General features: G+C 47.8%; 1 protein-coding gene across 2 annotated transcripts in view; it reads right to left on the reverse strand.

Annotated features, from left to right (window-relative positions):
- Positions 1-14575, reverse strand: part of Mllt1 (MLLT1 super elongation complex subunit) — a 73205-nt gene that overhangs the window by 22990 nt on the left and 35640 nt on the right. For both annotated transcript variants that reach the window (XM_045135080.1, XM_004655000.2), the window contains exon 3: positions 9884-9966. In XM_045135080.1, the coding sequence (XP_044991015.1) occupies positions 9884-9966 (83 nt within the window). The remainder of the gene's footprint in view (positions 1-9883; positions 9967-14575) is intronic.

Raw genomic sequence — 14575 nt, forward strand, 5'->3', positions numbered from 1 at the left:
CACACACACACACACACACTCTGCTTAAGAAAAACAGTACTATCTGGGTGTGGTGGTACATGCCTTTAATCCCAGCACTTGGGAGGCGGATGGCTGTGAGTTGATGGCCACCCTGAGACCACATAGCAAATTCCAGGTCAGCCTGGGCTACAGCGACACCCTGCCTCAAACAAACAAACAAACAAAAAAGTACAACATGAGCTAAACAGCAGTCTGGGTCAGAGACCCCCGAGTACTGTGCCGTCTGACCTCTGGCCTCAGTGAAAGAAGAGATGAAATGGGAGGAAGAGGCGGCAAGGCCCATGCTCAGTGTCAGTCACCTGACTCTCGGCAGTGACAGGCAGAGGACCTCCCACAGGTGCACTTGGCCCAGCCAGTGCCAGGTGCAATCTAAGCAGCCACCAGCCCACCAGGACAGGCAGGGCAACTTCAGTCCTATCTGTGAGAGGGTTAAGGAGTGGAGGGCATTTTCTGGGTCCTGCTGGATGATGAGCCCCAGTTACACTGAGGGACAAAGAGGGCAGAAGGAGCCACACTGGTGCCTGTGTAGACTGTGTGGAGTGGATTACTTCTCCTTCTTGCGCCCCAGCCTCCCACCTGCAAAGAGGCTTGAACAGAACTCCTCACCCCTAAGCAAGAGCTCCAAGTGTTGCCAGGAAAGACACACACTCCAAAGCACCAGCTGGGAGTCACTGCCTGCAGAAAGGTGCCTCATGTGTGACTGCAAATATGAAGGAAACACCTTGAAGCAGCCAACTGGGCTGATGAAGGGAGAAGGGGCCCTAGGCAGACCACAGCAGACAGGAACCGTAGTGCCTGTGGGACAATGGAGTCCTCATGCAGTCTGACACCATGATGGGGAGTAGCCGGCAACATGCAGGCATGTGAGACCGACAGCAATGTAATATGCAAAGCTGGTCCCCTCGCATGGAAGAGCCCACCCAGCATGAGTCCCCTGAAGCCATGTGCCCCGACACAGCCTGCATAACTGACCATCCCTGTGTCTGTCCTCTCCACAAGGGGCCACTTGGCTTGATTCACATGGTGGCCATGAGGCAGATTCAAGACTGCAAATGCACGTTACTTGCGCCAGTTTGCACTTGCGTGCAGGATTCCTCGAGGTGCCTGTGGGTCAGGCAGGGGTAGTGTCGAAGGCACAGGGCTAAGAGGATGACGTGAGGGCATAGCAGATGTTAATGTCTCCAGCCATTTCTCTGATGGCCTGGGAGTGGCGGCAGGGCAAGCCTCGTGGACACACTGTGTTCCAGTTCAGGAATCCGGTGGTCTGGGAGGGGTGGCGGGGTGAGATTCGTGGAATCCTGTGGCTGCACAAGCTGAAGCTCCTCTTTTGGCACCACAGCCCTTATAAGGTGCTGGTCTCCCACTTTAGACCCACCTGCCTGGAAGGACAGAAGTACCCAGGTCCCTCATCCAAAAAGGAACTCAAGAGGCGAGTTAGCAGTCATTAACATGGCCTGTCCAGCTCAGCAGCACCGCCTGTAACTGGCTTGTAGAGGGGAAGCTGCATCCTGTGTCCTACACAGCCCAGTGAGCTAGCCGGCAGCTTACCTGCTGGCAGAACAGGGGTTCCAGAGAGGGTGGTTGAGCCACGCCAGAAGAATCCTAGTTCCACTCAGGATAAATACACCTTGAAGGTACTGGCCTGGCCACATAAGGGCTAGGTGGCCACAGGTGTTTCTATTCCAAGGCAATGGACAGGAGTATGGAGGGTCTGGTGGCCCTGCCAAGTCGCCTGGGCAGGTGCCTACGGCCCCATCCCCATCGGCATCAGTCAGGACCAGCACAGAAGCCTGTGGCCCCCTGTGCTCACTTAATACCCACTGCACACACCAGCTAATAAACAGCCAGGAGGGGAACTGGTCTAGCTCCTTCTATAAGTGAACCTGCTTTCACAGCCCTCAAAAGTGAAGAGTGACAGCAGGATATCCTGCCAGCTCCCAGCCCCGCCTTCTCTGCACAGACCCCTGACCTCTCCATACAGGGCAACATCATTTGGCATATGTAGCCATGTGGGGCCTGGAGCTAACGAAGACACAACCCATCAAAGAAAAATAAAATGACAATCAACTGACCATGAAAATTGAGTTTGCTCAGCAAGAGATACAGTGAAGAGTGAAGAGAGAAGATGTGCAGGCCTGGGGCACAGGCCGTGATTCCAGCACCCAGGAGGCAGAGGCAGGGGGATCATGAGTTTGAGGCCAGCCTGAGCCACATGAGAAACGGTCTCAAAAACAAATAATAAATTAAAGGGGAAGAGGAAGAGACACAAACTGCAAGTGAGCACAAGAAGATGCCCAATGTCATGAGGCAGGAGAAATCAAACCCAGGGCACCAGTGCCAAGTCCACAGCCATGGCCACAGAAGTGTCTGCTGGTGTGGAGAACACCTGGAAGTCACCCAACAAGTGCATCATAACCACTAACAGGACCAAGAATCACAGCAATGGCGCCAAGACCATGGAAGCCATGGGGTGGTGAGGCAGGGGCACCTGTGCATTCTGGAACTGTCTCCACACAGTTACTAAGGGTAGGAGGCAGGGACAGAGTGCAACTGCACCCATGAGAGAAATAGTGGGCTGCATCCTACAGCCTTCCCGACACTTCTGGCCAACCTGGCAACCCTGGTCCTAGTATTTTCCCAAACAAGCTGAAAACTACTTTGAATGTATCCATGGTGACTTTGTCCACTGTCACCTGTAACAGCCAGCTACCAGCTCTCCTTCCCAGGAACCAGGCAGGTACCTCTGGCATCTGCCCTACTCAGGTCCATACTCTCCCTCACAGGTCCACACCCCCACAGTTCCTACTGGACAAAATAATGAGATGAGGAGATCCAGAGGAAAAGCCAACACTTAGCTAGAAAGTAGCAGAAGGAGACAGAGAACTTGGGAGCAATGGAAACACTCTTAAAAAAACAAAGGTGGGCTGGAGAGTGCTCTTAGCGGTTAAGCGCTTGCCTGTGAAGCCTAAGGACCCTGGTTTGAGGCCCGATTCCCCAGGACCCACGTTAGGCAGATGCACAAGGGGGCACATGCATCTGGAGTTCATCTGCAGTGGCTGGAGGCCCTGGCGAGCTCATTCTCTGTCTCTATCTGCCTTTTTTTCTCTCTGTCTGTGATTCTCAAATAAATAAATAAATAAACAAGGTGTCAGCTGGGTGTGTTGGCACATGCCTTTAATCCCAGCACTTGGGAGGCAGAGGTAGGAGGATCACCATGAGTTCGAGGCCACCCTGAGATGACATAGCAAATTCCAGGTGAGCCTGAGCTAGAGTGAGACCCTACCTCAAAAAACTGAAAAAAAAAAAAAAATCATGGTATCAAATAAGAAGTCACTAAGGAGTCAAGTGTAGTGTGCATACCTATCATCCTAGCACTCCAAGGCTGAGGCAGGAGGATCCCAGGTTCCAGGCCAGCCTGAGCTACAGAGCAAGACCCTGACCTAAAATAATAATAAAATGTAACAAATCAAATAGGTACTGGAGAGATGGCTCAGCAGTTAAGGGCACTTACCTTCAGAGCCTGCTGACTCAGGTTCAATTCCCTAGCACTCACATAAAGTCAGATGTACAAAGTGGTGGGTGCATGCGTCTGGAGTTTGTTTGCAGGGGCAGGTGGACCTGGAATGCCCATACTCACTCTCACAGTCTGTCTCTCTCTCAAATAAATTAATTAAAAAAAACTTTTTGTTGTTTTCAGGTTTTTTGAGGTAGGGGCTCACTCTAGCCCAGGCTCACCTGGAATTAGCTATGTCATCTCAAGGTGGCCTTGAACTCATGGTGATCCACCTATCTCTGCCTCCTGAGTATTGGGATTAAAGAAAGGTGAGCATTTATATTTATATGTGTTTATATATATTATATTATAGATGGGCATTTATAATGCCATTCCTGGCACTACATATATGTATGTGTGTGTGTGTGTGTGTGTGTGTGTGTGTGTGTGTGTATATATATATATATATATATATATATATATATATATATATATATGTATGTATACATACATACATACATACACATACATATATATATATATTTTTTTTTTTCTTTGTTTTTCGAGGCAGGGTTTCACTCTAGTCCAGGCTGACCTGGAATTCACTATGTACTTTCAGGGTAGCATCATTGCAATCCTCCTACCTCTGTCTCTTGAGTGCTGGGATTAAAGGCGTGTGCCACCATGCCTGGCAAAAAGTATTTTTTGAATGCTAGGCATAGCAGCACGTGCTATGATCCCAGGCCTGGAAAGATGACAGATCCCTGGGGCTCAGTGGCCACTAACTGCTGTGCTCCAGGCCAGTGAGAGACCCCATTTCAAAGAGATGAAAGTGCTCCTGAGGGTGACAGCTGAAATTGCTCTGACCTCCAGACACTCGTACACTTGCACACAAACATTCTAAAAAAAGAACCAAAAAAACAAATAAGCCCAAGACATGGCTTCTCTGGCAAACCCTGTAAAGCATGTAAACCCTGTAAATGCTGTAGAGCATGCAAGGTCTCTCTCCTCAAGGCCATGCTCAGAAGTGGAGGGCCCATCTCTGAACACGCTAAGTCAGCAGACGCTGAGACCACAGCCACAAGGGAGATAAGATTCCCAGGTGTAAATGTAGCCCAAGGACCTCCGGTTCATGAGCAGCGTCTGGGCACTACAGCCAGACTCGGAGCTTCATGCACACACAGGTGCGTGTGGGAAGATTCCATCCCATTGAGGGACTTCCCCAGGAAGGCAAGGGGGATTCCCCATAATCCATCCATGTAACCAAGGTAAGAGACAACCACTTCCTCAACAGTGGCGGAAAAAGCATTCAATAAAATTCAACACCCTCCATGATCAACATACACACTAAGAAAACTAGCAATGGAAAGTATGACATAGAAACATGGAGTTGGTTTCAGCCCCTAGTGCTGGCACAAAGCTTCTAAGCCCTTGTCACTCCCTGAGTGACTGGCTGACAGGACACCTACTTATGTGGTTGTGGTCTAGGCACCTGACACACAGCCCTAGCCTATCAGCACTGACTTGTATTTTCAGGACTCTTGTCTGAGAGACTGTAATACATGCAAAATACATGCAGAAATGCTATGGAGAGAGAGGAAGAAGAAATTCTATTTTTCCTTTTAGAAACGGGTTTTCTTAACCCAATAATGGGCATTTATAATGTCATAGCCAACATCCCACTTCATGGGACTACAAGGCCAGAAAGTCTCCTGCAATGAGAACATGGCAGGGACGCCCACTCCTACCACTGCTCTCCTCCCCTGCGCTGGAAACGGAAGGCACCCAAACCACAGAAGTAAAGGAGCTCTGAGAGCAGGCGGACTACACAAGCCAAGCCTTAAATTACAGACGTAAGCCACTGAAGCCGAGAAGTGGCTCCAGATGCAGGGAAAGGCTGCCAGACACATAGTATGTCTACACACCAGTGAGATAAAGCTCCAGATGCAGGGAAAGGCGGCTATACATGCAGTGTGTCTACACACTGGCAAGAACAGCCCCAGAGCAAATGAGGCAAACACCTGCTCTCACCAGGGTCCAAAAGATAAGATTCCCAGGTGTAAGTGTAGCCCAAGGACCTCCGGTTCATGAGCAGTGTCTGGGCACTACAATCTGGAGAATGTCAGTACGCTCCCAGAGAAGGAAGCCACAGATGCAGAGGCCCACAACAGGGGTCCACTTAGCCACCACGCCCACAAGGGGTGCAACCACAGAACAAAGGCAGAAGAGGCCTGGGAGACACAGATGTTCTCTTTGAATAATGAAAGACTGCCAATGTCCCAAACACTTAGCAGTTATGTTACATGAACTTCACCACAATGCAGTCTTTACAGCACATGCAAATAAACAACCTCCATAATTAGATGAAGACCCCAGAGTCTTTCCTTGAGAGAAATGAATGAAAACTGATAGCCCAATAAAACATGGCCTCCATCAGCCCTGGTACCTAACACCACAAAAATCTACTTCTCGGGCTGGAGGAATGGCTTAGCCACTAAGGCACTTGCCTAGAGCCAAAGGACCCAGGTTCAATTCCCCAGGACCCACGTACATCAGATACACAAGGTGGCACATGCATTTGGAGTTTGTTTGCAGTGGCTGAAGGCCCTGGTGCACCTATTCTCACCCTCCCGCCCTCCCTCCCTATTTCTCTTTCAAGTAAAAAAAAAATCCACTTCATTTTTTATAATTTTTTGGTTCATTTTTATTTATTTATTTGAGAGCGACAGACATAGAGAGAAAGAGGCAGATAGAGAGAGAGAAAGAATGGGCACACCAGGGCCTCCAGCCACTGCAAACGAACTCCAGAAGCGTGCGGCCCCTTGTGCATCTGGCTAATGTGGGTCCTGGGGAATTGAGCCTCGAACCAGGGTCCTTAGGCTTCATAGGAAAACGCTTAACTGCTAAGCCATCTCTCCAGCACAAAATCCACTTCTAAAATAGGAGGCTAAGGTCAACCTGGGATTTACAGTGAGACCATTTTTTTTATAAGAATAATAAAAACAAACCTTAAAAAATAAAAAGAATGAGGATGTGGAAGGGAAGTGGCTCTGCTTGCAAATAAATAATTAATTAAAAAAAAAAGTCAGGAGCTGGAAAGATGGCTTAGCAATTAGTGCACCTGCCTGCAAAGCGAAAAGACCCAGGTTCAATTCCTCAGGACCCACATAAGCCAGATGGACCAGGTTGTGCAAGCATCTGGAGTTCATTTGCAGTGGCTGGCCTGTTCTCTCTCTCTTTCTCTCTGCCTCATTCTCTTTGTCAAATAAGTAAATAACTAAATAAATATATTTTTAAAAAAACAAGTTGAGGGTTGGAGAGATGGCTTAGTGGTTAAGCGCTTGCCTGTGAAGCCTAAGGACCCCGGTTTGAGGCTCGATTCCCCAGGACCTACATTAGCCAGATGCACAAGGGGGAGTCTGGAGCTCATTTGCAGTGGCTGGAGGCCCTGGCGCGCCCATTCTCTCTCTCTCTCTCTCTCTCTCTCTCTCTCTCTCTCTCTCTCTCTCTCTCCCTCTTTCTCTGTCTGTCACTCTCAAATAAATAAATAAAAACAAAAAAAAATTAAAAAAAAAAGTTGGGTGTGGTGGCTCACACTTTTAATCCCAGCACTTGGGAGGTAGAGATAGGAGGACTGCTGTGAATTAGAGGCCAACCTGGTACTACAAAGTTCCAGGTCAGTCTGCGCTAGAGTGAGGCACTGCAATCAAAACACTGTAAGTGGGGGCGCCTGAGCTCTGCATCCAGTGGAGCCTGTGCCTGCATCACAGACCCGGCCCCTGCCTCCGACAAGACAAGTAGCACCTTCTCTACTCCTGAAGCTTCATTGCTCCTTCCTGCACGTGGCGGCAGGAGAACTCAGCAATGGTACCAACCCACCCCTGGGGGTGAGGCTGGTTTTGCTCATTTTGCTCACTGCCAGTGGACAGTCTCTGAACATCTTGGGGGAGGTGTTAGACTGATGCCCTGAGGGGACCCATCACCCGTCAGTGGTGGCTCCGGCAGCTGCAGCACCTAAACCCACATGTCAGCTCTACCCTGGACTCTGTGCAGCTGCTGAGAAAGATGCTCACCCTGTAGCCCAGCCTGGCCTTCACAACTGCCCCCAAGTGCTGAATGACAGGCACAGCCACCCTGAGCCTCTCAGCTGCCCCCTACCACTGTGGATGTCCTACTGGACACCTCTGCACCCTGACCACTGGCAGATTATTCCTTTTAACTTTCTGTATCTCATAGCCAGACATGGCGGTGCACGCCTTTAATCCCAGCACTCAAGAGGTAGAGGTGGAGGGATCACCATGAGTTGGAGGCCACCCTGAGACTACATAGTGAATTCCAGCTCAGCCTGGACTGGCGTGAAACCCTACCTCGGGGGGGGGAGGGGGAGCAACCTTCTGTGTCTCAGCAACAGTTCACTGGCCATGCCTGTTACTTCCCTCACTCTTTCTTCCATGCGCACACGTGGGACTGAATCCCTGTGGTGAACACTAGGAAAGGTTTGTGCCTGTGAGGTGATTAGACCACGGGATGCTGCGAGTGGTGGTGCACTTGGGACTCTGGGTGCTGATGAGGGCCACTGTGGAAGAAATAATCAATGGTGGCATAGCTTGACTGAGAAGCACACATGACTGTGACCACATTCGTCACAAAGCAATATGGAGAATATAACCAGCAGCCAGTACATGCCTGGTCTGAGACATTTGATGCATCAGCATGCACAACAGGACACCTTACTGCCACCCTCTCACGTCTTGTGCAGGCCTAGGTACGGCTCAGGGACCCCCTGGGAAGAGGGCACCCAGGAGTACCACCACTCTTTTCATTTATTACAAGGCCAAGAAAGATGAGTACAGAACACAGACCAGCAAAGTAAGAAAGCTGGATGTTCACTCACACAGCGGGTCTACAGTTTATCATTCATGGAGTCTGTGGCTCCAGTGTGGAAAAGGCCACACTAGAGGGGAAGGGACTTTAGCCACTGCTTCCACCAATGGACTCATCTGTCTCAAGCGATACTATGCCCTAAGTGAAAAGTCAGGTCGACTGAAAACTGTTTGAGGCTGGGCTTGGTGACTCACATCTGTAATCTCAGTACTCAGGAGGCTGAGGACAGTCTGGACTAGACAGATATCCTGTCTCAAAACAAACAAACAAAACAATGGGGCTGCAGAGATTGTTAAAGTTGTTTGCTTGCAAAGCTTGACAGCTGAGGTTTGATTCCCCAGTACCCATATGAAGCCAGATACATAAAGTGGCGCATGCACCTGCAGTTTATCTGCAGTGACAAAAGGCCCTGGTGTACCCATTCATATTCTCTCTCGCTCTGCTTACAAATGGCACAAACCATGAATCCCAGCACCTGAGAGGCAGAAGGAGGAGGATCACTGTAAATCTGAGGCCATCCTGAGACCACAGAGAGAATTCCAGGTCAGCCTGGGCTTGAGTGAGACGTTACCTCAAAAAATTAAAAACCAGCCGGGCATGATGGCGTATGCCTTTAATCCCAGCCCTCGGGAGGCAGAGGTAGGAAGATCGCCATTGAGTTTGAGGCCAGCCTGAGACTACATTGTGAATTCCAGGTCAGCCTGGGCCAGAGTGAGACTCTACCTCGAAAAAACAAAATAAATAAATTAAAAAAAATTAAATCAAAAATCAAAACAAACAAACAAAAAACAGCCAGGCGTTATGGCACACGTCTTTAATCCTAGCACAAAGAGGGCAGAGGTAGGAGGATCTCCGTGAGTTCAAGGCCACACTGAGACTACACAGTGAATTCAAGGTCACCCTGGGCTAGAATGATACCATACCTCAAAAAACCAAAAATAAAATAAATTAAAAATTAATCTGACTATGGCAAAATAATGGCCTAAAATACCCTCAAACAGCTGCTGGTCAACACTGCTGATGGCCAGCTCCTCCTCTAACAGTCCTCCTCTCCAAAGGTGCCACTCAAGACAGACCACAAGCATGGTCTCCTGCTTGCCTGTGCTAAGACATGCAGACCACCTGCAGATCTTTGCCACAAGGGATGGGTCCCTGCTTGCTAATTTTCTAGGTCACTAACCCTCAGAGGTCAGCCCCTGCCCCACCTGTGTCCAGTTGTCATGGCTGTGCCTGGAGACTGGGACACCCCATCCCTCAATGTTTTCCTGAGTTAGGGTTCCATGTAGCCCAGGCAGTACTGGAGATCATGGCACCCCTTGCCTCAGTCACCCCAGTGCTGGAATGACAGGTGTGCAGCTCTGTGCTAGATTCTGCTGCCTCTCTGGTACACTACTTGTGTTGACCTTTCCTCTTTCCCTTCCCTCCCGTTCTCCCCTCTCCTCCCACATACACCTCCCCACCCCATTGGCTCCTCTGGGCTCCTACCTTGTTCTTGAAGTGGACTTCGATGGGCATGATGAAGCCTGCATAGCCCGACTCCTCCACTTTGTAGGGGGGCTCCTTGCACACTGCAAAGAAAGGCCAAAGTACCTGTCAGCTTCCTGCCCATCCTCGGCCACACCGCCTGCCCTCCCTCCTCTGGGATGGTGGCTTCTCCAGCCTCCCTGGGAAGAGTGACACAACCCATTCCAAGGATCTTGGGAATGATCCTTAGGGGGTAGAGCCATGGAGGGAAAAGGCAGATGTCCCTGTGTGCGCAGCAAAGCTGAACAGGAAGGAGGGTACTGTCACAGACCTATGCTCTGCTCCCGCACTCAGCAATAGTCCATGTCCCTGCAACACACATGGGGATGCAAGGCACAGGGTCTCAGGGCTCTCCTGGAGGCCAGCAAGGGCATTCCCAAGTCATACACACAGCAGCTAATTGCAGACTTAAACCAACAGTGAACAGCAAAGCACAATTTTTCCCAGTCCATCTGAATCAAGCTACCCATGTGTTGGCATGTCTGCTGTCAGGCTGGAAGACAAGAGATCATACAGTACTGTCCCCAGCTCTCTGGAAGACAGAGCAGGAGCAAACAGGTCCCTGCCCTCCTTGCTGCGGCAGGCACTTCTGGGACCTCGCACTGAGGTTTAATGGACACACAGGCAGCTGTAGCATTTCATGCTCGTGTCCTGTCCACTGCAGCAAGTTTAGGGGTATGTATACATGATGATACTGTCATCATCACAACCACAGACATGGCTGGTTCCTGTCCTTCTAAGTATTTATTTTTCTGAAAACATTCGCAACCAGTTTCAAGGCTCATGACAAGGCATACCACAGTAGAGACATACCACACGCCCCAGCTCCACCCCACCAGGCCCCAGCAGCCACAGTACATTCCGCCTCTCCAACTCTGATGTGGGCTATTTCGGGTCCACAAGAATGAGATCATGAGGCACTCAACATGCATATTTTCAACAGGAAGGCACTCTTCGGTGGGCCAGAAAATGAACTTAAGAAAACGTGCCTTTTTTATGTTAAACTATAAGATTTTCAGAGAGGCTGTCAATTAAAAAAAAATTTTAAGTCAAAAACAAAACAAAAATAAAAGCCGGGACTTCCGGTTAAGATGGCAGTGTAGGAACCATGCCAAAGCAGCATAGAGGAGAAAAAGCAAAAAAAAAAAAAAAAAAAAAAAAAACAAAAAAAACCAACAACAACAACAACAACAAAAAACAGCAAAATATACTAGAAGAAATTACCAATGGCAGCAAGGAAGTAGGAGAGATCTAGAGCATCTACAGCCCACAGACACAGGCAGAAGCGGCTCCAGCAGCAGTGGCACCAGGTCTGTGGGGCCACAGCTGCAAGGCTCCACTTAAGATGCAGGAAAAGCCAGGTGAGAGGAGTCTCCACTCACACTGGAGTTCCTCACAAACTCAAGAGACGTAAAGGGAGGACCACAGCGAACAAGAGAGGACCACAGCAAACAACGGAGGAGCAGATGACCAGGTAGAGGATCACGTAGACCAGAGGGAGAACTAGAGCCACCATCCAGAGCCTCCCGCTCCACCACCAGAACAAGCACCCAAGACCAGGGGAAGGGAGCTCATAGCACCCAGCACTGGCAAACAGAGCAGCAATCCAACTACCCAGCCAGCCAACTTGAACCCACAGCACACCAAAGAGGGACCCAAGCAGAAGTGCAGCATAACTGAGATCAAAACCATCCCAAAAGGTAACTAGGAATACACAAGGGAAGAGTCTCACTAGGTCAAAAGCTGACTTGGAACCCTAAACAGACCAGAAATCTTAACCTCCTAGTTGACAGGATTAAGGGTGTGGGGCAATACACACCCTAAGGGACAGTGACTTTGTTAGAGGATCTGGTTGTCATAATACCTACTCTTACATAAATACTCTGTGATGTTTTTCATTGAATATGTACATTATTTAGTTAAATTTTAGAATCTACCTGTATTTTGTTCCACTCAGCCTACTTGAATACTCTCATAGCAGGCAGACCCAACATCTAGGGTCACTTTTGTAGATACTCTGAGAGTCTTAAGAGCCACACCTAGCACCTTAAGCTCCTACCCTGAAGATATATAACATCAGATTGATTGATACATCTAATATAGCTAACTAGAAAATCCAAGCATTAAATCAAGATACAACAATATACATATTATAACAAAAGAAACACCAAAGATCAAGACAATATAAATCCACCAAAAAGTATTAATGCATCAGAAATGACCTCCATTGAGAATGAGTTAGAGGAAATGCCTGAAAAAGATTTCAAAAGAATGATTATAAATATGCTCAAAGAAGTCAAAGAGAAAATCAAAGGAATCAAAAAAGAAACAGGTAACCAATTTAATGAAATAGAGGTCAGTACAAGACATAAATAAGGAAATACAAATAATTTTTAAAAAACCAGTCAGAGTTACTAGCAATGAAGAACACAGTTAATGAAATTAAAAACTGTGTAGACCATAGTAACAAAAACAGCATGGTACTGGCACAAAAACAGACATATAGATCAGTGGAACAAAATAGAGGACCCAGATGTAAGTCCAGGTAGCTATAGCCACCTGATATTCAATAAAAATACTCATTGGAGAAAAGGCAGCCTCTTCAGCAAATGGTGTTGGGAAAACTGGATATATATCTTTAGAAGGATGAAAATAGATTCTTCTCTCTCTCCATTCACAAGAATTAAGTCCAAATAGATTAAAGACCTTAACATCAGACCTGAAACTCTGAAACTGCTAGAGGAAAAAGTAAGGGAAGCCCTTCAACATATTGGTCTTGGAAAGGCTTTCTGAATACAACCCCAACTGCTCAGGAAATAAAACCACAGATTAATCACTGGGACCTCATGAAATTACAAAGATTTTGCACTGCAAAGGACACAGTGAAAAAAGCAAAGAGGCAACCTACAGAATGGGAAAAAATCTTCGCCAGCTATATATCTGATAGAGGATTAATATCTAGGATATACAAAGAACTCAAAAAGTTAAATAATAAGGAATCAAACAAGCCTATCAAAAAATGGGCTATGGAGCTAAATAGAGCCTTCTCAAAGGAAGAAATACGAATGGCATATAAGCATCTAAAAAAATGTTCTATGTCACTAGTCATCAGGGAAATTCAGACTAAAACTACATTGAGATTCCATCTCACTCCTGTCAGTCAGATTGGCTACCATCATGAAAACAAATAATCATAAATGTTGGCAGGGATGTGGAAAAAGAGGAACCCTTCTACACTGCTGGTGGGAATGCAATCTGGTCCAGCCATTGTGGAAAACAGTGTGGAGGTTCCTAAAACAACTAAAGATTGATCTACCATATGACCCAGCTATAGCACTCCTAGGCATATATCCTAAGGACTCATCTCATTACCTTAGAGATACTTGCTCAACCATGTTTATTGCTGCTCAATTCACAATAGCTGGGAAATGGAACCAGCCTAGAAGACCCTCAACTGATGAGTGGATAACGAAGATATGGCACATTTATATATACCATGGAGTTCCACTCAGCAGTAAAGGAAAATTAAGTTATAAAATTTGCAGGAAAATGGATGGATCTGGAAAGGATTATACTAAGTGAGGTAACCCAGGCCCAGAAAGCTAAGTGTCACATGTTCTCTCTCATATGTGGATCCTAGCTACAGATGATTGGACCCTGTGTGAGTAGGAAGAAAACTCAGTAGCAAAGGCCAGTAAGCTAGAAAAGAGATATAAAGCATCTAAGAGTGGGGGGAAGGGTCCTAAGGCGACTGGATGTACCAAGTTCATTTCTGATGCCTAATTAGCATACAGGGACATTCATTCTAGCACATAGGCAAGGGGTGTGTGTGTCAGGTGATCTAGGGTCCTAGGAGGATGGGCTGTGTGAAGGCTAAGAGTGTCCTAGGCAACTGGCCCAAGGTCACAGGGCTATGGGCAGAGCCTAAGTTCAGGTGTGCTGGCGCTTAGAGAGGAAGTGGCCTCCTGTAGCCCAGGTGTCCTTAGCTGTGTCTGGAAGCTCAGGCCATTCTCCTGAAGGCTCCAGCCAGTACCTGGTGCCTGGCAGTGCCCAACAGGCATAGCAAAGAAATATTCAACCAATATAAGATTCAAAACAACCAGTACAAACATCAAACTCTGGAGCTTCAAGTCCAACAAGTCTAGCCAGTGATAAATCTCCAAGTTTGATAATTCTTACCAGCAATAAATCTCTGGCATCCCACTTCTGCCCATCCAGCCAGGCTACTCACAATCTTGGAAAGCTTCATCAGGGCTAGCAGCTTTCCTTAGCAGCTATCTTGTGGTCCAGGCATCTCCACTGGGTCTCCAGTGCAATCTATGATTCATCCTCATCCTCATAGCCTCCATGCAGGCATCCAACCTGCTTCACACTGCCCATGGTCATTTCCAAAACACAAGACCGTGTTGCAAACTCAATGACTCTTTCCTGCATTTTCTATACTCTACAATACCAGGTGGGGTGCCAATTTGTTAATTCAGGGGGGAATAAAGCAGACTTTGAAGAACAAGACACTCCTTGAACACCTAGGCCCCTTCAAGAGAGTCTACATTCTTCCTGTTGCCCCACTACAGGTCAGCTGGCCCAATCTCAAAGGTTGTAATCTCTCGATTGCAGCTGAACAGGCAACAGTTCACCCAAAGATTTCATTTT

The sequence above is a fragment of the Jaculus jaculus genome, chromosome 15, assembly GCF_020740685.1.
Source record: "Jaculus jaculus isolate mJacJac1 chromosome 15, mJacJac1.mat.Y.cur, whole genome shotgun sequence".
NCBI classification, from domain to species: domain Eukaryota; kingdom Metazoa; phylum Chordata; class Mammalia; order Rodentia; family Dipodidae; genus Jaculus; species Jaculus jaculus.